Source organism: Onychostruthus taczanowskii, unplaced genomic scaffold (genome assembly GCF_017590055.1).
Source record: "Onychostruthus taczanowskii isolate IOZ18803 unplaced genomic scaffold, ASM1759005v1 scaffold34, whole genome shotgun sequence".
Taxonomy (NCBI): Eukaryota; Metazoa; Chordata; class Aves; order Passeriformes; family Passeridae; genus Onychostruthus; species Onychostruthus taczanowskii.
In genome coordinates, this window is record NW_024500794.1 from 4,742,577 (window position 1) to 4,767,967 (window position 25,391).

General features: G+C 46.6%; 1 protein-coding gene across 2 annotated transcripts in view; it reads left to right on the plus strand.

The window, feature by feature from the left end:
- Window positions 1-25,391, plus strand: part of LOC121339259 (limbic system associated membrane protein) — a 982,855-nt gene that overhangs the window by 956,013 nt on the left and 1,451 nt on the right. For both annotated transcript variants that reach the window (XM_041410922.1, XM_041410921.1), the window contains 2 exons: window positions 2,661-2,781; window positions 3,720-3,868. In XM_041410922.1, coding sequence (XP_041266856.1) covers window positions 2,661-2,781; window positions 3,720-3,868 — 270 coding nt within the window. The remainder of the gene's footprint in view (window positions 1-2,660; window positions 2,782-3,719; window positions 3,869-25,391) is intronic.

Genomic DNA, 25,391 nt, shown 5'->3' on the forward strand with positions numbered 1-25,391 from the left:
GCTCTTCATTTTTTCCCCTTGGTCCCATGTGGGCCATCACATCAGATCAACTTTTCTGTCTCGCTTAGAATTTGAGGTTATAGGCTCCCTGCAGCATCTTCCAAATCTACAGTTTTTTATAGTTCCCTTAGAAATTGGGTGGCAGTGGTTTAATATCAGCTGCCTCTTTGGCCAAATTTGGCATTAATATGAACTGTAGTAGGAGATTTTCTGCACTGAAACTATAGAAGTGTCAAAAACAGCTGAGTTTATAAACTGGAGACTTTCCATGAGAACCAATTAATAGTTTCAAACATTTCCGTGAAACATAATTTCAATGGTGCTTTAATGTGTTTGAAACAGATTGTTTGTATAAAGTCAGAATGTTTGATTTTGATTTAGTTTCAACACATAATAACTTTGCCACAGTAAGATCTTAAACATTTTAACTGTTGAAAAATACTAAAAAAGTGATGCTAATATGTGGTGTAATTTGTAATGTAAGCAACTTAAAATTCCTTAAGGACTGATTTTTTCTTTTGAAAGAAAGAGAAATAAATCTAAGAGACTATGAGGACCAAGTAGGAGAAAAACCAGTCCTATTAGGGGAATGAAAACTAGATATTTGCATACATCTTTCCTCATCCTGCTTTGTTAAACAACAACACAAGCAGCATAAAGTGGGAAAACCATAGTAAGTTTGAAAAATGGAGCCTGTCCAACCTCAGGAGCTTCCTGGCCATCTCTTATCATCTGCTGTGGAGCACTGTCAGCTTGGACTGCAGGAGAAAGCATCTCACTTTGCTTTGGTCTTACACTACCACCTTCAGGCTTCCCAAGTAATTGCCCTTGCACATCACAGACAGGGAAACTGAGGCCTGGGGAGAGTGGGAGGAGAACAGCTAAAGGGAACCCACCCCTGGCTTCCCAGGCAGCAAACAGCTACACACAGAGCAGCTGCTTTCTAGGTGCAGTAGTCTGGTTTGTTTGGGACTGTCACCTGCCCCTTCTCCCGGGAGAGCACTGCACCAACTTCTTAAAGTGGTGAATATGGGGACTGCTCAGAGCGAGGGGCTGGGCTCCCTGGCAGCAGGCTGGGAAGCAGATGCTGTAATCACTTTCCAGTACCATAGAAAGATGCCCATTCATTCTGTGACTCACCTCTTGCGCCAGATTCGTGAAATGGAAAGGTTTGTTTGTCTCGCTGTATAGACAGTAAGAAGATAGACTGCTCAAACCAAAAAATTAAATAAGAATGGTTAAAAAAATCACCTTTGCTATCCTTTTATTACCCCACCTCCTTTTCAAATTAAAACATTTACTTGAACCCATAGCCTTTGAATGTAGGATCCTATTTATGTAAACTTATTAATATTTATGATGTTGGAGGGCGCACTGCAATATCCCTAAAGCCCTGCATAAAATCCCGATTAAGGTCAGGGAAGGGATCATATTGAGATGGCTAATGTGTTCACAAACAAATTTCCTTCCCTACATTCTCCAGATAGAAGTATTTTTTTTCTTTGACTGACACAATCCATTTTGCTTCTTTTCTTTTTTTTTTTCCTTTTTGTTTTTTTCCTTTTTTTCTTTTTTTTTTTTTTGCTCTTTCAGTTCTGGGACGGATACAGATGGCAAAGTGTGTTTCATGGTAACTTGAGTCTCAGCAAAGTATCTGTCTGAGTCGCAGCCCTGTAATCTCAGGGTAGGCAAGTATTAGTGATGAGAGACAAGACACTTATTCCTTGATCCCTCTCAGCAGCCAGGTGGAAATAATTCTGCCTTTTAACATGTAAAGCTTATCGCTTAATATTTTGAATATGGGGCTGGGATTGAAGATGCCGATGCCTACCCTATCTGCTATCCAGCAAGTACTGAGACCAAGCTCCAGCAGAGAACACCAATATAGTTTTCAAGTTGGGTTTGCCCATGGCACAACACTCAGACTTCAAAGTAAGCAGAGGTGGGAGCACCATGCTGGGCTGAGGGCAAACTTCAGGCAGAGCAGTCACAAGCAAGCCCTTCTGGAGCTTTTCACAAAGCATCATGTCCAGGTGATCAGGATTTGTAACCTTGGGCACCTAAGGGAAGTGTCTCAACATTGGCTCTCAGAGTTGCACCCACAGCTTCTGCTAAAATTCTTCTCTTTTAAGCCATTAATGTATTTCTTTTTCATACATGTTGCCTCAGTCCTTTCTTATTATAGTTTTGGCATTAGGCAGAAAGTTTGTATGGAATACAATTTTCCTGCTAGTGTTAAACTGCTACTTTATTCCTTTATTTTTGCTGTCTTCCTTTACCCTTGATGAAGTCTTTCTCTCATCTTCTTCTCTCTGATAAGCCCATGTGAACTACAGATCCATAGGTAAATATTAATAAATTGCAGAAGTCCATCATTAACCTTAACTTTGCCTGTGTATGTCTTTGCATTTATGACAGAACTTTATTCAGCAGTGCTGAAGAAAAGCACGTGTAAGGAGTGCTGCTAATGTTGTATATCAGGGAATGTTCAAAGAGCGGTGTTCTGTAGAGGAGCAGGGCAGAACAAGGGTCACAGCAAACAGCTGCCGTGGGCCTCCAGTAGCCCAAACAGTTTGCATGAAGCAGGCAGCCCTGACACAATTTCACTGTTTTGTTTCACCTGGAAGTGTGTGGATTGACCACGTGTTTCCTTCCTGCAGACCCTCCCACCATCACAGAGTCCAAGAGCAATGAAGCGGCCACGGGACGACAAGCCTTACTGCGGTGCGAGGCGTCAGCAGTGCCTACGCCTGATTTCGAGTGGTACAGAGATGATACCAGGTAAGGCCTTTAGCTCGCCTCTTCCCTCCTCTCTTCAGTCCATTGAATAGGGGTTCCTGTCATCCACCCCAACTCCTCTCAAACAAATTGCTCCTTACAATCCGTTTGAGTCGCCGTGTCCCATCAGTCTCAGCAGTGCCAGCATGGTCATGGCTGGAGTAGGCAATTCCTCTCTGCGCTGGAGATGCTGAAGGAAGTGCAGAGGATGGAGCTCCTGCCTTGAAGTCAATTATGGCCCAATGCCCAATTAATACATTGTTCATGTGTTAAGTAGCCCATAATGCAGACCAAAAAGTAGGTAGTATAAGTCTTCAACTAGGTAATGATGCTTCAGGTTCATTCTTCTAAGGAAAGGAGCTGCTGAGGTATGAGATTCCCTCACCTGTGTGACCTGAGCCTTTCAGATTTGCATATGAGAATAAATAAGAAGAAAAAAAGGTTCTGTCCTTTCTACCTAAGCATATACCTGGCATTAAGAAGGTTGTGTTATTACCCTACATTTTGGGGTAGCCAGACCTGAACAGGGTGCCCAGGAGTGACTCAGCATTGCTATAGGCACATATTGTGAATAAGTGTGTTTCACTAAGAATATGTTGTTCAAGTACAGACTAGCCTTCAGCTGGCCATGGTGTGTTCATTTCCAGAGTAACTCAGTGCTGGGTAAATGCTTCCTCCCTTTCCCTTGTCTTTGCTTGGTTCTTCACTGCTTTACTCGTGGCATTTAATCCCATTGAACTACTATTTTCCTTTCATTCCCTCCTCCTGTTTTCCATCCATGCCTTCTTTGGTCTCTTTCCTCTCACATCCCCTCCCTTCTTCCCTCTATCCTCACCTGCCAGCTGAGCTGAATGACTTTGCTTTGCTGTGTGCTGGGGAGGGATTTCCTTCCCAGGACACAGCTGCCATTGCACTGGACACCTCTTCTCCTGTCTTCCCAGGATAAACAGCGCCAATGGTCTGGAGATAAAGAGCACGGGGAGCCAGTCTCTGCTGATGGTGGCCAATGTCACTGAGGAGCACTACGGGAACTACACCTGTGTGGCTGCCAACAAGCTGGGAGTCACAAATGCCAGCCTATACCTTTACAGTGAGTACAGGACAGGGTGAAGGGAGGCTCTCGCAAAGACATGGCTGTCGGCTGTGCAGGAAGCACACAAAACTCAGGAAGGCATCTGCTTGACAACCCAGTCCCCTCAGACCTCCAGCCATGACCTGGCTTCCAGCACTCTGCTTTGGATACCTAAGTGTTCATACTTGCCTTGAAACACAAACAGCCAAATCGAAAGGTTTACAGTCAAGCCCTTTGATTGACTGGCTTTGCTGAAGAAAGATTTTGTTAAAATAATAAAAATGTGTTTGTTTTAAAGCTGGAAACAAAAAGCCCTTTAGAATGACAGCCCCTTTAATAAGTAGACAGAAGGCCAGGGCTCGGAGGATCCATGACAGCTGAGAAATGACATGTAATTCAGAGAGATGGAGAGAACTAGCCACTGAGCCTGAGGAGAACAGTGACAGAGTCAAGAAAAAGAGAAATTGGTTTGAAACTAGAAGGGACAGAAATGAGAAAAGACAGAATGATTTTAAAGGGATATACCGTAGGGACCATGGGGAGAAAGGTAATCAACAGATGAAATATGGAATAAGGTTCCTCGGATCTCATTCTGCTACCTTTCAATTACTGAGTTTGTCTTAGTAAGTATAAACAAGCAGAAGCTGGGACTAGACCAAGCACTAGAGCAGAGTTACCTGCTGTTTCTGAATTTTGCAGCTGATTCAAACCTGACCCTAAACAGAGACCCTGCCCCTCACCTACCATCCACATGCACATACAAACTGTGGTGTATTTAAAATGCAGTTCCCAATTCCAGGTCTATAAATTGGGCTAGACTTGGCCCACATGTTATTGGCACCAGGGATACGCTGCAGCAAAATGACCCACTCACACAATGAACACGTAGGCACAAAAGTGACTGATGGCAGTGTTCCTGTGACAGTCCCAAATTGAATTAAAACTCTCATGTCATGACCTGCATGTCCTTTTAAACAGAAAAAAAAAAAAATAAATCTGTGTAAAGCAGTCAGTATGGAATGCAGTTTAGTCTAGTTTCTGCTCTCACCAAAAAAAATCAAAGTTATGGTTTGGTTATTTTTAACAGATGTAGTGCAAAAGGATAAATCCATGGGCATTCTTTGTTTACCACCTTTGGATTTATTTCATGGCAGCTTGAATTTTCCTGAGTTTGGGTGTATTTTGTGGCAGTTATTTTTTAAAGAACAGCTATTATCATAAAAGAACATATATTTGATTTCCTGTAGCATTGCAGCACACAAAGCAAATTTCTACTTTGAAAGTCTTTTCACCCTGGTCTTGTGACTGTCATGAGATTAAAAAAAAATCCTCAGGCAGCAATCTGGAACACAATTTTCAAATACTCCAGATTTGTTCTTGCTGATATTAATATAATTCTATGTTTAGAATCCATTATTTGTGACTGAATTTTAAATTTGGCCCTCTCTGTTTGGTTCCTGTTACACAGATGAACTGAAATGCATCACTGAAACAAAATAGAAGATGAAATTCAATAATGTATATATGCACATATGATTTCAGTTGGGGGCTTAGTTTTGCTAGAGAAGCATTTTGTATGACTTCAGAACTTCACCTCAAAGGATCTCAAAGGATTTGCTAGCAATGAATATTTAAATATCACAAGTCATTTAGAAATAGGTGAGTGTTGTTAGCACCATTTTGCAGTAGGAAAGTACAGAGTGAAGAAGTGGTTTACCCATGGTCATAAAATGAGTGGCAGAACCAGAGAGAAACCCAGGGAAACCTTGCAAAGTTGCTGTTAACTGTTCCATGAGAAAATGTGGCCACTCTTAAAGATGGTTTGCAACAGTGAGGATCCTATTTTAGCCCCCTTTTGATGTGTGTGAAGAACACTTTCTTTCAAGTAGTTGGACTTTGTTTATAATTTTTTAGAAATTCAAGGCCTGTTTATACTGGAGGACACTAGAGAACTTCACAAGAGCCAGGAGAATGGAGGTGCAGGAACTGAGAGAGATTTGATGATTTTTAGTGAAGTCTTTCTAACTTTTTTTTGTTGCTTGGTTAATCCCTACTTTTTCACTGTGCAATTGCTTCATATTGTTTCAGGAAATCTCTGTTCTTCTAGTTAGTGTGGGAGAAGGAAAGAGAGAGAAAAAAATAAATTCAGGCAGACTACAGCTGCTATTTTGAAAGTTAAGAAATCAGGGGGGAAATGAGTGAAGGGAATCCAGCTTCATAAAGATAAAGAAAGCTGCTGAAAAAACCTACAAGCCCAGATGAAAGAAATGCTGTAGTGATCACACAGTAGCTGAAATAACAGGTACTGCACATTCCCAGCCACACACCCAGACAGAAAAATAAAGCAGTGACAAGTTTTTGCAAGGTACAGCAGATACTCAAATACTTGGGAGTGTTTTTCATCCCTGGAATCAGAGATCTTGCTTCATTTTCAAACAGAGAACAAGCTCACTGTACAGCAACGTCCCACCAGGGAGTAAGTACAGTGATGGTTCCTCAGTGTCCCATTGCAGCACAAAAGAGAATGGCAGCAAGGAGTGAAGAAACAACCAGAGAGTTAATAATGAGCTACTGGCAGCTTTGCCTGAGGTGGAGGGCAAACAGGGAGCGAGCGAAATGTTGTGAAAGAACAGTTTAGCAATAGAGAAAAATTGGTGGCTACCATTTCATGAAATCTCAGTCAGAACTGAAAAACTCTCAGAGAAACTGGGTACCTTAGATGTCAATGTCATAGATAGAAGATGCATTAAAATACAAAAGCAGCCTCCTTGAGCTGTAGGAATAGATAGCTAGTGAGCTTCCTTAAAGGGTGTAGCAGCAGGATTGCTTGCTGTAGGTGGAGAGATTTATACCCCCTCACTCCTGGAGACTGAGTTTACAACAACATAAATATGGCCTATCAGAGGTTTAACTTTCCCAGAAAACTGTCTCCAACAGCAAATATGGAGTATGTTTGTAGAGAGGGTACTCAGGTACAGTTTGATGATACAACTGATCTAATAGCTTGCTGACATTCCTTGTTCCCCAGTCCTTTTGCTCATCCTGCTCTCTGCCACATGGTTTTGTTGTTTCCCTTATTCTGCCACTCAGTGGACATCCCAGTAAGGCTGTCCAACCTGCTAAACCAGTGAATAGGTAAATGAGCTTTACTGCTCATCTCCCTAAAATGCCCCAAATGCTTTCTTTCGCTGTGGTGAGCTGAACTAGTTCATGGCTGGGCTCAAAAGGAACCAAAGCCCATGCAGGAGAGCAAGCTCTATCACATATCTGTGAGTATTGGGAGGCAGGACCATGTTTGGCAGCACTGGTGAGTCAGTAGGTTCATTCAGCTCTGCAGAGCCTGGGAGCAAGGTATGTAACCCCTAAGCACAAAAAAAGGGACAGTAATACACATCTCTGTGAAAATTACCTGACAGAGGGGCAAAGCTAGAACTGCCACCACAGAGCAACAGAGGCGAAAAGCAGTAACACAACTGAAGCAAAAGGGTTCTTCCTCCAAGTGTATTAGGGGGTAGGGAACATATTTTCTTTTGTTTTACTCACCCAGCAGTACCATGAAAAGCATTATGAATGAAAGTCACAACTTGTATCTTAACACGTGCTACACAGAAGTGTGTGTGTATATATATAGATATATATACACACACACACACACACACACACACACACACACACACATATATATACATATAAACACACAGCAGATGCTGGAGGAACACAGATACATAGGTTTGTGTATAGGTGAGTATGTACACATAGGCATGCACCTCTGTGATGTGGAAGCAAACCCACACACCCCTCCACAGGCACACACAAGCAGGTGCAGCACCAGGCACATTCTAGCAGAGAAAAGAAAGAAAAGCTTTTCCAAATTAGTCGCCTTCTGCCTCCTGCTGAGTTAGTCCATCCCACAGGCTGAAATGGGAGACAGCAGCACAGTGTTGCACATCCTCATGCAGTCCTGCTGGCTGAACTGGCTGAATTATAGGAGACTGCCACATCAGCAGGTCCCCTGCTGCATCCTCTGCACCCTCTGGGGAATCAGCAAGCATGGAGGTGAAGCAGAAGCTGGCAAGACAGTGCCAAATCAAGAAGCTTCAGGTGGAGCCCAGCAGTTTTGGTTGCAGCAAGGCAACCTAAAAGCTGGCATTAGCTTGTCATTATTTGTTAGCATCCTGCCACAAGTGTGCACACACTGACACCCCTCCTTCCACTCTGCCCACGCTTTGTTGTGCCCTGAGCATTTGGTTACAGTGGTGGCTGCTGGGATTTGGAACCTTAACTGTGGCCAAAATCCCTCTTAGTGGCTCTCAGTGCACACCCCCTGTTTTCCTCAAGGCTGTCAATAATGGGGAGACTCAGGAGGGAGGAAAGTGGTTTGGGCTGACAGTCAGAGGGGGCAAGGCTGAGACACTGCTAATGAGCCAGGGTGGAGCAATAAAAGCAGCACACAGTGGGAGAGGGGAACAGAGACAGAGTCCTTGAATAGAAAGCAGCATGATAATGAGGCCGTAGTGCTTTGCTTTAACTGCTTATGCTGTGCAGCCTGCAGCCTGCTGTGCAGGAAGAAGGTAAAGGGGAGTTGAGTTATTTAACCAAACTAAATAACAAGGAAGTCTTGTCAGCACAAACAGCCTGCTTTCGCAGAACAATAGTCCCCTGTTGCTACATAAACAGAGAGATCCAGGCTAGACTTGTATTTGATCTCCGCAGTGCCTGCTGTGGATTCAAACAACTCCATTACCACGGTGAGGGCAGGAGTTCTGCCAGTGTCATAGGGATGGGCCTGACCTGCTCAATCTTCATGAGCTCCAGTGAGACACAAACTCACTCTTTGCACCAAGGATACTGTAGAAAGAGCATTGGCCTCCACATAGCTGGGCCTAGGTGATCAGAGAGTAATAGTGGCCTACTGATTTATCCTGCCAAACTCTGTGTACATCAGCAGTGATTTTAGCAGGTAAGCCAGGAGATTACTCATTGCCCCAGGCCTATGAGCTGCTGCAGATAAATGTCTAACTGGATCAGTCCATGGGTAGGAGCTTGTCTCAGCCAGTACAAGGCATCCAGCAAGCTCTGAAGGCAAAGAAAGGAGATCCCATGATAACAGTCAAGCCTGGGGACCTTGTATTCTTGGGTTTGTGTCTGGCTCTGCCAACAGTTCAGCATTTGACCTTGGGCAAATTGCTTCCTTGCTCTGTGCATCACCTGCACCATCTGTGAAGCAGAATTAACACTACTGTTAGCCTCAGACTGAGGTCTCTGATACTGGTTTCCCTCAGTATTTGTGCAATTCTTTTGGGATCCTTTGTGGAAGAAGCAAACCATGAAGCCAGCAGTGACGTATTTCAAAGTCCTGCTGTGACGCATAATGAGAACATGTTATAAAAACCCTATAAACAAGACAGCAGGCTCTGCCTACAAATGGAAGATGATGAATCTGCAAAAATTCTGTCCCTCTCAAAGGACAAAAAATAAAGAAGCAGAATACCCTTGAGGACTCGCCAGGGTGACTGCACATGCACAGATCCTCAAGGGAACTGTCATTGGCAAGAAATCCATTGTGGAGAAGGTTCTGGGGATGCAACAACTACCCATGGAGGACTTCTCTGCCAAGGCTAGCTTCCAGGCAGAGGTGTAGCTAAGAGGAGCTGTAGAGTGATGACATGAGTGGAGGTGAAAGTCAGAGGGAAGATATGGACCATCAACTCCAATTACCTTCACTGCAGGTGCTTAATCCCTCTTGCTGTTTGGCTATTATTTGTTTAGTTTTTCAAATCACTTCTCCCAGTCCCAGGGGATGTTGATGTGTATTAGGCGTGTTGCTAGCAAAATGCTCTGTATATGAAACCTACTCTAGTTCATTTAATTTGGGGATGGACAACTGCATCAGGTTTGTATCTGCTGCTTGCTTGGTGTGAAAAGTGGCTTTTCTCCTGCATGTTGCTTATTGTTTTTTTTCCCCCCTTAGAACGAGTTTTACCCACACTCCCCAATCCTTTTCCAGGTCAGTATATGTTTTATGTTGAAGTAGCTCTTTAGCCGGGTCATTCTCCGTCATCCTGACAAAGGCTCAGAGCTAGGCATGGGCAAAACAGCTCAGAAATGCAGGAAAATAAGGGCTTTCCCTTCTCATTTACGTGTCATTTTGTCTTTTCTGCTCACCTTCCTCATCCTTCTCTTCGCCCCCTCCCTCTTCAAAAAACCAATCAACTGAATAGCAACAACCTTTAACCAAGATTTGCGCCACGACACTGAGCTGTCACCCAGGTGTGGACAGTCTTTAGTGAGGTTCAGTCTCCCTGCAGACCTACTTCTAAAACCCATTCCCATCCTAAGCTCTCTTTGCCCACTTGTTCAGATTTGGATCAAAAACACAAGCAGACCTAAAATTTTGCAGAGATGGTAGAAAGGACAAGTGGAAAACTAAAAATTAAAACACTGCCAGGTTTTTTTCACTCTAGTTGAGCATCCACTGTGAAACAATTTGTTTTCTCATGCTTTTGTCCCTCTCCAAGTCTTCCAGTCACATAATCCTGCATTTGAGGCATAGAGCATGAAAAAAGACACATGGTGAGGTGTTACTGTCTGCTTTATTCCAAAAGGGAAGAAGGTATGAAGGCAAAACAGGGTCTGTGTGGTTTTTCTGTCTCTGTGTTGCCCACTCCTGCCTTGGGTGCAGACAGCATGGTCCCAACATCCATATGAGATCTGGGACTTGGTTGTGATCTTTTCATTCTGAAAAACCGCAGAGACCAGGCATGTCCAGAAAGCAGGCTACAGCACTTGAAAGTGGTGTTTGAAACTAAATCAACAATAAGGCAGCAAGTCCCTGTGTTCACTGAAAAAATCCTGGCCTACAGCTCCTCAGTATCTTTGTTTTGCTGCCATATGAGGAGGATGCAGTCAACTTATGGGTTGCTCAGAGACCTAAATTGTTAATGTCTGCACAGAACTTTGGGACAGAGTGTTATTAGGAACCCATGTTGTTTTGCAAAAGAACACCTGCCTGAACAAAGCACCTGCAGGTACTCCCATGAAAAGAACAATAAATGCTGGGTGTTACACATGCTCCGTTTAACTACTCTGCAGTTTTCAAATCAAGCTCTGCTCTTGGCAACTTATTCAGGCTCAGGATGTAGTCACAATTGCCTATTTAAAAGGCAAATCCACAAATACAATTAAAGAAAAGTACCTAAAAAAAAAAAAAAAAAAAAAAAAAGAGGTAGAAATCAAGCTACCATTAAAATTAAATCCCAGAGAGTGATTTGTAAATAACATTCAAGGAGCTGAGAAAAGGAGTAAAGTAGGCCATTGGGAATCTACTGTGGAAAAATAAATCCAATTAAACACCATTATCTTATGTATTGCAAATGAAACGTGCTTGGATATGAAATTAAAGTTGCTGAGGCTGTTTTGAATGTAGGGTTTTGAGGAGTTTTCCAATTTTTTCCAAGGTGTTCTCTTTTTTTTAAGCAGAATTTTCAATGACAAATATTTTTGTCTGATGAAAAACCCAGGGCTCTTTGGTTTTATGATTACTTTTATTATATATCCTTAAATTCCACAGGCAGGCAGTGTTAATTTTTTTCATAGCCAGCCCTGTTTACAGCTGGTTTTGAATTAGGAGCCCATTAAGCTAAATGATAAAGCAAAATCTGCGAGTGAGCAAGGCCAGGATTCCATTACAAATACACCTCCTAATCAACTTGCCAAGGCCATCCTGTACAGCTTTAGTTGATCCTTTAAAACACTTTCCCCTCTGTCTCTGAAGCTGTTATATTTTTACTGCTCCCCAGTCTCCTGAGATTGTCTTGAAGGACGTCCTGGTGTGCCATCACTCCTGCCAGGAGTCTCCAGGAATTTGTGGTGCCAAATGCTGGTGTATCTCCAGTGACCCAGGCACCCCAAGAGGATTTTGCAGAGGGGGAAAGTAGAGTTTAAATACTCTGGGCCTCACTTGTTTTCTGAAAGCTCTTACCAGCTTCGCCATTGTGCACCTTCGGCACAGATGCTGATGCTTTTCACATTTGCTTTTACTTTGCTGCCTTCAAAGAAACCTTGGGCATAGAATTTTGTTAGACCTTTTTCTTCCTCTGAGTTGACGTTCTGAAATGTAGTCCTCAGCCCTCAGTTAAGCAGTTCCTCAATGACCAGAATCACAGCCTTCTTCCTCTTTCTCCCTCAATTTTCATTTCTGTTAATCCTCAGTAACACTTCCCTGCCCTGTGGGGTTTTGAGCATTAATTTAAAAGGAAGGTGATGTGAGACGAAGAGCACTGCAGTCCTGCTAAGCATTGCTATCATTAGTTAGCTGCTGTGGAAACATCTTGCTTTCAGGCAGGCTGGAGACTCAGAAGCAGCCCATTCAACTAAACAAATGGGACTTGAATTTGATGAGACACTTTTCTAAAATGCTGTTGAAGCCCAGCTGATTCAGCTCTCAACGGAGTTGTCCTTGATAAATTTTCCAGCCCTCCTGATTTTGCAGCCGGGCACTCAAAATGCCTTGAAATGTCTTCTGGGAGGATACCAAATCATCACATCTTTCTGTCTGCATTGTAACATCGTGTTATAATGGGCTGACACAAGACCTGGCTGTCACAAAGCAGGGGCCTTACTGCATCATCAGGTGCCTTTTCAAAAGGATTTTTCTTCTGGGAAAAGAGAATTTGTTCATTCCACACCATATCTGCCAATGGAAGGGCAAGCATGGCCACTGTTGAACCTCAAAGGGACCTGTCACAAATGTGGCACTAGCTCCATCTTTGTTTTTCATCGTCCTTTGTCCTCAGCCCTTTGAACATTAACTCCTTCCCTTTGATTAGCATCTAGTGTCCGCATCAGAATGGCTTGGCCAGACTGATGGGCTTCAAAACCTCTGAGTCTTCCTCACAGGAGTTTTGTGATGAGGGCTTCCCAGAGGCTAAGTAAAGGCTTTCTCAGTGTGGTTAGCTTGATGCCCTGGGAGCTATGCAAGGGGGATGTGGTGTTTCAGAAAGCAGTACATCCAGAGCTGCCCCCAGAGCAACAAGCGTGTCAGTCTTTGGGGGCTGATCAGAGTAAGTCACAGCTGTCAATAGGTTGACACAAGATTTACAGCAGTAGTGTGTTAGCAATTAGCAGAGTGGGAGGGAAAAGGAGAATAAGGAGTCCTGCCTTTCTGCCAAAACGTGTACTGATCGGAGAATGACCCTGTGTGACTGTAGATTGTAGATAGTCTCCATTTAGCTGTAGCCTGTATAGCCTGTACTGTCACTAATGCCTTCATCAGGTGGGTGGGAGCTGGGGGAAAGGAGAAAAGAGATGTTCATTTGGGTCTGATGGCCAGAGTGGGAAACAGAGAGCAGCTTTCTTTCTAATACCCTCTCAGTCCTCTTTCCTCTCTCTGAGTGTCCTAGCTGTGCAGAAGAGAGCTCATCTGTTGCAGTGGTCACCTCCCACCCATCTCTGCTCCCCTTTTGCTTTCTGTAGTGCGTGGTCCTGCCAGTTCTGCTGAGCCAGCTTCTCTCAAGTCAGCAGAGTCTGCTTTGGCAAAAGGGTGGACATCTGATCCACCAAAGCTAAGGAGAGAAGCTAGGGGGATTACAGCAGAGACTACAGGCTATAAAAGGTTAACATTTTGTGGAAGTTTGCTGACTAGGCAGTCAGCGCTGCCAGTATGATGTGACCAGCTGAAAGACCCATCCACCTCTGGAGCCCTCTTCACTGAGGCCTGAGGGTGCTTTCTCATTTGGGCTTCAGAAGAGGGTCAGTGAAAATCCAAGCCTTCAGGCCTGGAAAACAAATTGTTTGGCAGAGCTGGGGAAGCCACAGCATAGACAGGCCAAAATAGACAATCTTGTATCTTTGTGATCCTGACAGAGAAATAGACAAAAAGTAATGACCAGAAAACAATAATGGCCATGGTTCCAAATACACATGAGGAGGGTGTATTTGGAACCATGTCAAGACTTGTATTCCAGTAAATCCTAAGGCATTCGAGGGCCATAGTTCAGTTGTACTGATCACTCCACAGTGATGTGTGGCTGACTAGTCAGGCATGCCTCACTTCCCTGAAAGCTGCCTGAGCCCCAGGAACTGGCAGCTGATCATGCCCATGGTCCTGGATGGGAAGCACAACTCACAGCTCTCCTTGCTTCTCATGGGTGGTATCCACCCAGATTTTCCAAAGAGCTCAGTGTCCATTTGGTGAGTGCAGAAGGGATTGGCCCTGCAGGATGGATGCTCAGACAGACCAAGGCTGTCTTGCTGCTCAGGGTCAGAGTCAGTCCCTGCCAGGGCTGCAGGCACTGAGAGCTGGGACTGAACTGGGTGCCAAGCCTGCAGGGCCTTCAGGCAAAGGGAACAGGGAGAACAAGGCAGGATGAGAGCAGGCAGACAACATCACTGTAATTGCTTCTTGCTATTTTATAGGTACGAGGCAAGGGATGGCACTGTATCTTATTTTGGCTGTGTGGTTTAAAGCGAGGAATACCAAAGTCAGAGGTCATGATACTGTCTTCCAAAAGGAGGTAGTATGAATGTAGACAAAAACAGCAACTTAGGGAAAAGAGACATGCCAAGAATTGATGCCAAGCTACCAACATTGCTGGTGGGTTTTGCTGAATAGCAACAGACAGCTTCTGTTTATTGAGATTGCTTAAAAAAATTTAAAACCAATCTGCTTCTTCCCCCCCCCCCCCCCCCCCCAAAAAAAAAAAGTGTAGAGAAAAGAAACAGCTTTCTTAGTGAAAAAAGAGAGACACGGGAAAAGAAAGAGAAATGGCTTTACTGCCTGATCTGTTTCTGAACTTTTTGTTCGTTATTTTAATTTAGATTGATTTATTCCAAAATGAGCCTTGGGTTGTATGTGTTTGCATAGTACAGTGCTGTAGAGGATCCAGTGAGTGAAGAACTGAGACTAGGAGTCCCAGAAAGATATTCCTCCAATCTGGGCCCTTACAGTGGATAAGGAAGATGTTTCAAGGTCTCTGCAGTCACCGGTGTGGCTTTGCATGCATGCAGAACAGCCCTGCAGAGCAGAGGTCAGGGCACAGCAGTCACGTGGGAGAGTGGAGCTTGGGTGGATCCAGTGGGGGAGAAGACACATAACTGAACTGCAGAGATTAGAAACAAACCCATGGAAGAGCAACTGCCATGGAAAATCAGTCATCTGATAGGCACAGTGATAGTGTTAGTGTTGTAGCATGGACAGAGTACCATGCAGAGCAGAGCTGGGGGAGGCTCTACCCCTCCTGAGGCAGATATCCCCAGCCCGGAGGACACTCATAGCCTGATACCATCTGCATGTTAGATGAGCTTCTGAAGCCATCAACTGAACCTTCCCCCTTCTGAGATGCTGAAGACAACCTATCCCCACTGCACAGCAAGTGTACTTAAATCTTTACTCTCTCCTTCCTCTTCTCCTTATTTCTTGTGTTGACTGGCTGACTGGAACTGTGGAGGGCAGCAAGGAGGAGGATGAAGAACTGCCACTGTTGTCTTGATTTAATCCTTACACACACACAAAAACTCCTCCAAAAATGACCAAAGAGCAATTTCCACCTTCCTCCTCCTCCTCTTAGCCCTTCCATTTCCAGTGTAAACCACTCAAGAACTTGCCTAACAAGCTGGCCTCCCCTCTGGTTATTGTCCCAAGTGAACAGTCTCTCCATTCACTAACCCATGACAGTAAGTTGGTTTGGGAAGCAGCAGGTTTATCATCCCCGCTCAGGCAGTGCACTGGGCCCGCTAGTGAAGCAGCTGCCATTCAGTGTCTGCTCTGCTGTTGATAAAGCACATTACACATGGCTGGGCTTGCATGATTAATACAGCTGTCTAAGCACTCTTTCTAAAAACAAAAAACAACCAGAAAGGAGAAGGGAGGTGTGGGATTTGGGAGGGAGGGAGGAGGGAGGGTGTGCATGGGGATAAAACCCAACCATTCCAAAGAAATCAGGCTTTCAGAAAAAGCAGAGTGCTCTTGGAAGGCCTTCTCTCCCATGGGTGAGCAGGTCTGTCAGCAGAGCTCCCCTGCAAAAGGGAGAGGCCCCATGGCAAGGTGAGCAAGGAGCAATGTGCGTGGTCCTTCCCCAGCACCACCTACGTGTCCCTCTGCAGCCTGGGGAGTGGATGCATGAGTGGGAGCATGGCATCAGGCCCTGGAGAAGGATGTGCTCTGACCAGCACAGCTTCAGCAGGGTCTGGTCAGGCAGCCCCTCCGGTAGGTGTTGCAGCCACACAGGCACACTGACCCTTGGTGACACTGCCCAGCCACGTCACCATACACACCCTGCGCTGAGGTACAGCCCACATGCACTGAGCAATCTCCAGGCACCCAAGAACATCTGATGAGGAACAGGAATAGATTCCTGCATCTTTCCCATTGATCCTACTCATCCAGCTGAAGGCCTGCTCAGCAACCTGTGTAAGCTGTATTAGCTTTCCCTTTTTAATACTGGTCTGGGAATGGGCTGTGGGAAGCCACAATGGCTTCCTGCTCTGGCTTTTCCCAGGCCTGGGCCAGGTATTAAAGCCATGCTTGCACTGTTAGGGTGTTAAGGTGACCAGGAGTCTCACTCTGGGATTGCACACACACAGACACTTCCATAATTTGATGAGAACTACTGGGAACACGAGGTAATATTTACTTAGACCCAACACTTTAGAGACATGTACCAGCACCAGGGCCCAGCTTGACAGTCATGACATCTCTAATTCACTGAAATACTGGGAGTGATATCCCTAAGTAGATCTCAAGGACAGGCTGGGAGGACACTTCTCTGCAGATAAAGATAGGGAAATAAGAGGCTGCAGTAGGAGTGGATTTCAGTACCAGAGTAACCTCAAGCACGCTGGTCACTCTCCACCCCAATTTAGTTCTTTTTCTGCTCCAATCACTCCTTTGCATGTACCCTGCCTCTTCGTTTCTGTCCACAGCCACCCCAATCTTTCATATGCCATATATCCAGTAAAACTTGTAGAAAACCATAGCAGGGATTAAGTGAGTAAACAGACAGACATGAAACTGATGAAAATATTAATTTTTCAAGAGATTCCAGAGCCTCCAATTAGCAAACCTGCTTCCTAGGGCTGTGCATGCTCTGGGTGAGGGGAGCGATGTTGTTTGTCCTCTACTGAGACACTGGGTTATGTGCTTGGCATCACCTTTGGTCTGCTGTGCCCTACACATGTGCTTGAGAGATGAGCAGGAGAGGGATTGGTTTATCCTTGGAAAGCAAAAAACAGAAAAAGCTGAGATCTTTCCCATAATGACTCCTGAAAAAGTCTGTGCTATGTGGTTTGTTTGTTTGTTTGTTTTATTCTTTGCTTGCAGAATGAGAGTCTTTAATGTGTGATTTGAAGACAATACAGTTTTAAGTATCTGGTTTTGTATCAGTCACTGGGGAAGGTGGGGTTTGAGGGATGGTTGATTTTTTTAAAAATAACCTTCAGTTGCTAGGGAAATTAAAAGGGTGGGAGAAAAATTCTTCAGCTATGAGAAAACATTGAAACTTTTTATATAAACAAGACAGATCTGATGATGAAAGATCTGTGTAACCTTGAAACAAAGGTGGTCTTCTATCCACCACCAACCTCACTGGTCAGGATAACAGTTCAATTTTAGACTAGGATTACTGTAAACCAGCTCCAGGATAAAGCAGACAGTGTAAGCAGACAGCTCTTGAGCACCACGACCTTCTCAGAAAGACACTGAGAAATACAATTTGGGGATATTCTTCAGACCCTAGAGAAGGATGGGTAGTCTGCATTACAGAATGAATCTTCATTGCTCTAAGACATGAGGTATGATAGATGAGTACTTCGTACACCATGAATGAGCTCCAAAACATGGGGAAGAACTGTTCAGTGCTAAAAAAGCATGAGCAAATTCTGAAATACATTAAACCATGTGCAAAGATTGATAGACACCAGAGACATTTCCTTAATCTTGTTGGAGAATTGCTGGAGGGCATCCTCCTCAGCTTACACAGTGGTACTTGCACCTCTAGGAAAGCCAGCCTAGTGCCACTGCAGTCACAGTCAAGTTTTAATTACAGGAGCAGAACTGGTAGTGACAATGGGGAATGAGCAGGCAATGAGCAAAATAGCTTCAACACTGAGAACAGGGAAGAAAAAAAAGTGTCTTCTTCAAAGAGGAGGAGGGAGGAACAGGAAAGAAAAAAGAAAAAAAGCCCCAAATGAACCCTAGTAAGTAGAAGCTAGTAATCCCTAAAGCCTTAGAGTAGAGTGCAAAGCCCTGGAAGAAAGAAATTAATAACTTTCAAAGTATGACCTTGAAAATGGAATTAACAGTATTCCTCCCTTTTAAGCCTTCATGATAATAAAGATTTCATTTTCTGAAGCCCTGGCAAGAGAGTCAACAGACTAGGAAAAATTGCTTCCTGCAGAGCAGCTGGCAAGTGCAAACCCTAAGACCCCTATAGGCCCCAGGGAGTGAGATGATAGAGACACCTGCATGATGCACATCTTCTTTCCCTTGTGCCTTCTGCTTTGGAGGTGGGGTCTGTCCTGCCCCCTGTGGCCCCCCCCTCCACACCCAATTTTTGATCCTATGTTTTGCTCAAGAAGCAGAACTCCAGCCTTCGCTGTAAGTAAAGTCAGCTTATACACAACATGGAGGCCAGAGCTTCTCAGAGTGGACAGCACCTGGAAAAACAGCAGGCTGGCTATACTTGGTTTATCATCACTCCTTCCTTCCCAGCACAGACAAGTTCTCCAAGCCCATCCCATGCTGCATTCTGGCTTCTCTTCCATTCAGAAACTCACAGGGACCAATTACCCTCTAACACCAGATTTTACCTTGCACTCCCTGGCAGGATCCCAAGGGCAGATTCCCCAAAGCAAATCAAGAGCCGGGAGCTCTCTGATGCCCTTTGAACCTTCTCTGTGGGCTCTCTTCCATGAGCAAACTGCGGATATGTCACGCTCTGGAGTCTTGTTAATGTAAATAAGAGAAAAACTGCCATGCATTGCCATGCACTGTCTCTTCTTCTGCCTTCATTTTGGTTTACTCAGAGGATGAGATTGGCAAATATGGATGTGAAACATATAGATGGGTGGATGATTTTTCACTTTAGGAATGTATCTGCTCTCTGCTTGTATCTCAAATGATCCTTTTTAAGGATCTGTGCTGGGAATCTTGAAAGTAATGGGTTCAGTTTTTGCTGGTGATGATCATGGTGCACATAATTGGAGAGATGTCTCTGGTGAACTTGTGGGTTTACTTACATATCTGCCCTCATTTGCCTCTTGAGCAAGGCTTATGTGTCATGGCACAGTCTCCATCTCCTTCTCTAATGGGCCCCTTCAAGGGTGCTGCTGGGTGTTACAAAACAGAGCTGGAGGGAGTGGAGAGACAGAAGGGGGAGTATCTGTGTGGAGGAAGTAGAATAATAGGATGGTTTGGGTTGGAAGGGACCTTAAAGACCATCTAATTTCAAATCCCCTGCTATGGGCAGGGCAGCTTCCACTAGACCAGCTTCCACTAGACCAGGTTGCTCAAATCCCATCCAATCCAGCACTGAACTACCCACCAGGGATGGGATATCCACAGTTTCTGTGAATGCCTTACTACTGTCATCGTGAAGATTTTCTTCCTTATATACAATCTAAATTTACCCTCTTTCAATGTAAGACCCCTTGTCCTATCACTACACACCCTTAGAAAAAGCCCTTCTCCAACCCTTGTCAGCCCCTTTTAGGTACGGGAAGACCATGGTGAGGTGTCATAGAGCCTTCTCTTCTCAAGGCTGAACAACTCTGCCTCTCTCAGCCTGTGTTCATAGGAGAGGTGCTCCAGCCCTCTGAGAATCTTCATGGCCCTTCTCTGGACTCACAGCAACAGGTCCATTTTCACGCTGGGGGCCCATCGTAAGAATAAGTGGAATAAGTAGAATGGGTTGCAAACTTCACCACCACCCCCTGCACCCTCGGTTTCTGCTGCCGTAGTGGATAGATGTCCTGCTTTTTATGTGTCTTCCAAAGAGGTTTTGCCGAGGCTGCAGATGTAGTGGTTGTGGAAAGATGCAGGCTGGTGGGGACCAGATTCCGTGCCACATGCCCGCGGCCGTCCGTGGCTGCTCAGCGGCGGTGGGTCGGGGAGCGCAGGGCTGGCACCCTTCCCCGTGCCATGGGGAGCCGGGGTTTTCCCGGGCGGCTGGGCAGAGCCGCCTAGTCCCGCGTGTTATTCCCAGTGTTTCCCGTGCCGTTCCCGGCCCGGAGGCTGCCTGGATGGCGAGGCAGGTTTGGTGTCCTTCGGCTGCCACCTCGCGGGGAAGGAGCGGCGCTTCGGCGGCGGCCGGGCGGGGACAGAGGGACAGGGGGACCGGCAGCGAGCGCCGGCCAAGGGAGGGTGACAGACATGACGAGTACGAGCGCTGCTCCCCTGCATGAGGCCACAGCCCTGGCAGCATACCTTCGCTTGCTGCTGCTCGTTCCCCTTTTTCGGACCTGCTTGTTGGCATCTGATCTTCTCCGGGCACCACCTCCGTACCTGAACAGTATTTCTGGAAACCTCACTTTTCCCCCTGCACTTCTGAGCTCGGGCTGGTACTGCCTGCCTGCCTGCCTTTGCAGTCCTGGTACTGATGCCCTCTTCCCATAAGCACCATCACTCTCCTCTCCCTGTCTCCCTCATCCTTGCTTTCCTCTGCCTGGTCAGGACCTAATTTCTTCTCTATATCTCCCCTTTTTCCAGGACTCGTTCTCATTACTTACCTAACCTTTGTGCTTTTGTAATGTCATTCCCATCCTCATCCTGGCTGACTTTCCTCCCCTTGCCCTCTCCCATGTCGTGAGCTGAGCATTCCAGTATCGCCATTTCAGCTGAAGATCTTCCCTGGTATCATTTCCTTTGCTGTAGCCCAGCATTGGTACAAGTGCAAGGTTCATCCTGTCACCTCAGTCCACATTACCCCCTTCCTATATCTCTCATCATAGTAGGCTTTTCCTGTGCCTCTGCCCAGATGCCCTTATGTATTTTTCAACATCTCATGCAGCCCCCAACCCCCAGTGGGCACTGTAGGCTTTGAGAGGCCAACACAAGCCATGACGCAGGGCCTGTGCAGGGCTAGCCTTCCAGCCTCCGACACTGCTGCAGAAGCTGGGTGTGTTGAAAGTTTTCATGACAAAAAAACCCCTTATCTCTCTTCCCCTTTCCTGGGAAGATCTGAACACTCCACAGCTAATTCTTCCCACACTGAGCAGTTTCCTTAGCCTGGGCCACCTGTTAATGCCAAGGTCCTAAAGTCACAGGATTACATAGCACCCAAATTTAATGAGGGGCCGCAATGTTGTTGCTGGCAGTTCACTGCTGCTGTGCTTCTTAAAGAGTTGAGGGAGGCTGTGGATATGGAAAGCTCCAGGCAGTCCAGAAGTGACCAGACAAGTTCACAGAAGAACAAATTAATCCCAAAGGGGTGCAGCTTCCACTGGCTCATAATGACTGTGGAGCAGCTGCGGTAGGCCAGTATGATGCCATGCTGGCCACATGTATGCTCCTGGCTGGCCCCCACAGAGGACAGAACTGAAGGTTAGACAAGACCCTTGGACTGACCCAGCAAAGGTCTTTCCTTGTGGTGTGTTCCTCAGGCTGTTTTTGAGGATGAGAGCAGCTCTTGGCTTCGCAGTCTGGTTGTGGTTTGCTCTGAATGCAAGCAGCACCCTGCTTTTCTCACCTTCCTCTGCCATCTAATGCAAGTTCCCCCATCCCTCTCGCTGTGCCCTACCCTACACTCTTCATGGGAGTGGGAGCAGTTCTTGAACCATGGCACACACACAAGCACTACAGCTATCCCATGCCAAGCCTCGTACAGTAGCACACACCCCATGTCCTCTCTAGTGAAACCATGGCTAGGCTGGCTTGCAGCCCTCTGCACGTGAGAGCACGCACCAACCCTTCTGCCCCATGCTGAGTGGAATGCTTTGCCTGCAGGAGCGTTAGGCACTAGGTGAAACTACTGATGTCCCAAATTGAGGGGTCTTGCCACCCCTTCTGCATCTTCACTCGGAAGTATGTGGAAGTTTTCCCAGAAGCATTAGGGGGCACTCCTGGAGCCTCTCTGTGCCAGGCTGTTGTTCTGGGCTGCTTAACACAGGCAGGTGTGGCAGCAGTGAGGTCACCGTGGCATGGCTCCATTTTTCCCATCATTAAATTTAAGAATGCAGCTAGGTTTACACTATGTTGGGGAGAGGGGTTGGATGGGGGCAGCACATGGTCCCCTTCAGGCATGTGAGAACTACAACTCTCTAATTCTTGGCCACATCCTGTGGCGTGGCACCAATGTAGATCACCCAGGCTGAACGTGTGGCACCAGTAAAGCCTCGGAAACACAGGATGCAGTCCCATGAAGCTATTGCACAATTAGGCACATAGCAGGGCTCCAGCTGCCTCTGAACCAGGTATCCAATTTGGAGCAAGGAAGAGCAGTGCAGTTATTCTCCCCTTGACAGTTTTCAGTCTGCTCCTTCTTGATTTGCTTAATGGGATCTGATTTGGTCAGCATTTAGGGTCTGGGGTCCCTGAGGGGTTTAGCTGTGAAATGCTTCCAGATATTCATATTAGATCATCGTCATCAGAAACCCAATTTCCTCCCCTTCAAAGCTGTTGCATGGTCACGGACTTGACAGTGCTGCCCAGTTACTGGGGTGGGGAACGAATAACCCAGGATATTATAGCAAATTCCTAGTGCACAGCCTCAAGGTCACCCAAGCGGGAGACCGCAGAGCCAGCCCCGAAACTCCCGGTGCCAGCGGGCAGGGAGCAGGGGTGGGCAGCCGGGGTCTTTCAGGGGGGCTGTCTGCGGGTCCCCACCGGCGGGGGCGGCTCCGCGCGGCGGCCGCCAGAGGGCGCCGGAGACCGCGGGCTGGCCCGCTGCTGCTGCGGGATGGCGAGGGGAGGGATGTGCGGGATGGCGAGGGGAGGGATGTGCGGGATGGCGAGGGAATGTGCGGGATGGAGAGGGAATGTGCGGGATGGCGAGGGGAGCGATGTGCGGGATGGCGAGGGGAGCGATGTGCGGGATGGCGAGGGAATGTGCGGGATGGAGAGGGAATGTGCGGGATGGCGAGGGGATCTGACATGGGGGCTACGGGACCGGGATGGCGAGGGAGTGTGCGGGGACGGCGAGGGGGCTACAGGGCGAGGGGTTTGCGAGGGACCTGTGCGCTGGGGGCCGCAGGGATGAGGGGTTGTGGAGGGGGTCCGTGCTCTCGGGGGCTGCGGTGTGCGTGTGCGCACCCGCGGGAGCTGTGCCCACGCGTGCCTGCCCACATGTGCACGTCCCGCCTGCAGGGGCTGCGCACGCTAGGGGAGGGCAGTGTGCGGGCGCGGGCTGTGCGCTCCGCTGCGCGGGTTCTGCAGCACACCGTGGCCGCCGTGGGGCTGGCACTGTCCCCCCGGCGTGAGCGCTCACCCGTGGCCGCGTGGGTGCGGCAGGGGCAGGCACAGCCCACAGCAGCAGCTGCTCGTGCACACGCATGGAGAAGTCATCATGCAAACGTGGGCCGGCACAGCCTGAGGTGTGCCTGGGAAGGGAGGGTGACAGTGATAGAATGAATTGACAATGGATGCTATTTCCTGCAGAAAATCTCGCACAAAGACAAGCATTTTTTACTTTCTTCCAGCACTTTCACTCTCTTTCTTATTACACTTGAGCAGCTGTTGTCCTCCAAAACATTATTTTGTGATAGAATTATAACCTTCCCACATTTTTACAGTACTTGTGACAGTAAATGTAGCACCCACGGCGTGTACTCTAGCTAGCTGTGCTGTAAAACCCAGAGATTCCATGTGGTCCCCAGGGTTATGTGCAGAGGCCACGCTGGATCCCAGTGCTCGCAGTCAGCCTAACACACTGCCCAACATCTGCACGGCCTGCTGGTGAAACAGCTGCTGGTGTTAGCCTGTGGTGTGGCACAGAAGATGATCAGTTCTGCATGTGGAGAGGTTTCTGCAGCCATCTGACTGGGACACGCGGGGAGCCATGAGGACATGTATCATTTTTCATCTCTGGAGATGGGAGTTTTGGCTTTTCAAATGCCCTCCAACTTAGACACACAAGCTGTAGCAGAAGAGAAGCTGGTGTGACCCTCTCCCAAGTCCTCCATCACACCACATGTCTTTGTGTGTCCTCTCTTACACCTAGACATTGCAGAGGCTCATCTCTTCCCCACACCACTACCACACCATGCCATGCCTCTGCCCCCAGTCCAAACCAAGCTCACAAACTCTGACCCATGCATTTAGATGCATTTAGGCAGCAGTACCCAGCCAAGGCCAAACGTCCCCTTGCCTCTGCTGTGCTTGGTGTGCAGTACTTGCCACCATTGGTGCAAATGCCCTTGTTCTGGTTGCAAGGACACCCTAGAAAAGTGGCAAAGAGGAGGAATGGTTGTCACTAGTATGTTATGTACATGTCCACGTATGTGTAAAGACAAATAGTATTTAAGCCAGATAGTAAAAATGTGGTGGCTGAAATTTTTTTGTGGGCAACACACCCTGCCTGGTGTGCTCTTGTTTGTTTGCTGGGCCAGAGGAGTCATGTTTTGTGCCAGAAAGGGATGCAAAAGGTCCCAAACAGCCTCCACACCATTATTTGACTGTGACAGATATTTTTTCTGAAACATAGGTGAGATAGGGGTAGTAGCTGAACTGAAACTTGTTCCTGAGTTTAGGGGAGGAAATAAAATTAGAAAAAAACCCCAGTGTTGTAGGATTTGTGTAACAAACCACAAAAGTTGCATGTAGACTAGCTGAAAAAAAGAAGCCATAGATGGAATATAAATTTTCCACACAAATCAGCACATACTGACTTAATAATGAAAGAATAGAACTGGGGCACAAACAGCTACTCTAGTCAGCTACCTTAGGAAGTAATCAGACAAATGAAAGTGCAACGGAATTTGAGGGACTCTGGAGACATCCCTCTTGGATTTGCTGCCTTTTAGTCACCAGCTGGAGTATAACAGTGACTGTACTGTGGAGCAAGCCTGTGGCACCTGTGCTCCACCCAGGACAGCAGGGCTCTTCACTTCCGCAGGTTGTGAGTTGTACTTCAGTCTCATGGAGCTCTCCTGAACAGGGCCTTTTTAAAATTTTTTTTTGGCTCCCCTCTGCCATCAGAAACAGCTTTTCTTGGTAGTAAGCATGACTTCTTTCTTCCACAGCAGGATCAGTTCCAACATAAAACCCCATCTCCATCTCCACACTCCAGCATCTTACAGGCACATATACGTATAAACGTACACGTACATGCATGTGCATGCATACATACATGAGCACTTTGCGTGCACATCTACATGGTGAGCCTGCTTTTACAGACCCACAGCCATGTGCACCTCCCTGACCAGTTACAAAGAAAAGGCTGCCAAGGCTTGGGATTGCAGGGTGAATTTCAAACAGCATCACTGCCGTTAAAGCCATCCAGAAAAGGGAACCCATAAATGAGAGGATGAATGAGAAGATGTCAGGAGTGTTAGCACTTAATATTCCCGGAGCGAGGCTGCATTATTTGTTGCTGCAGCAGCGCGCTCCTCC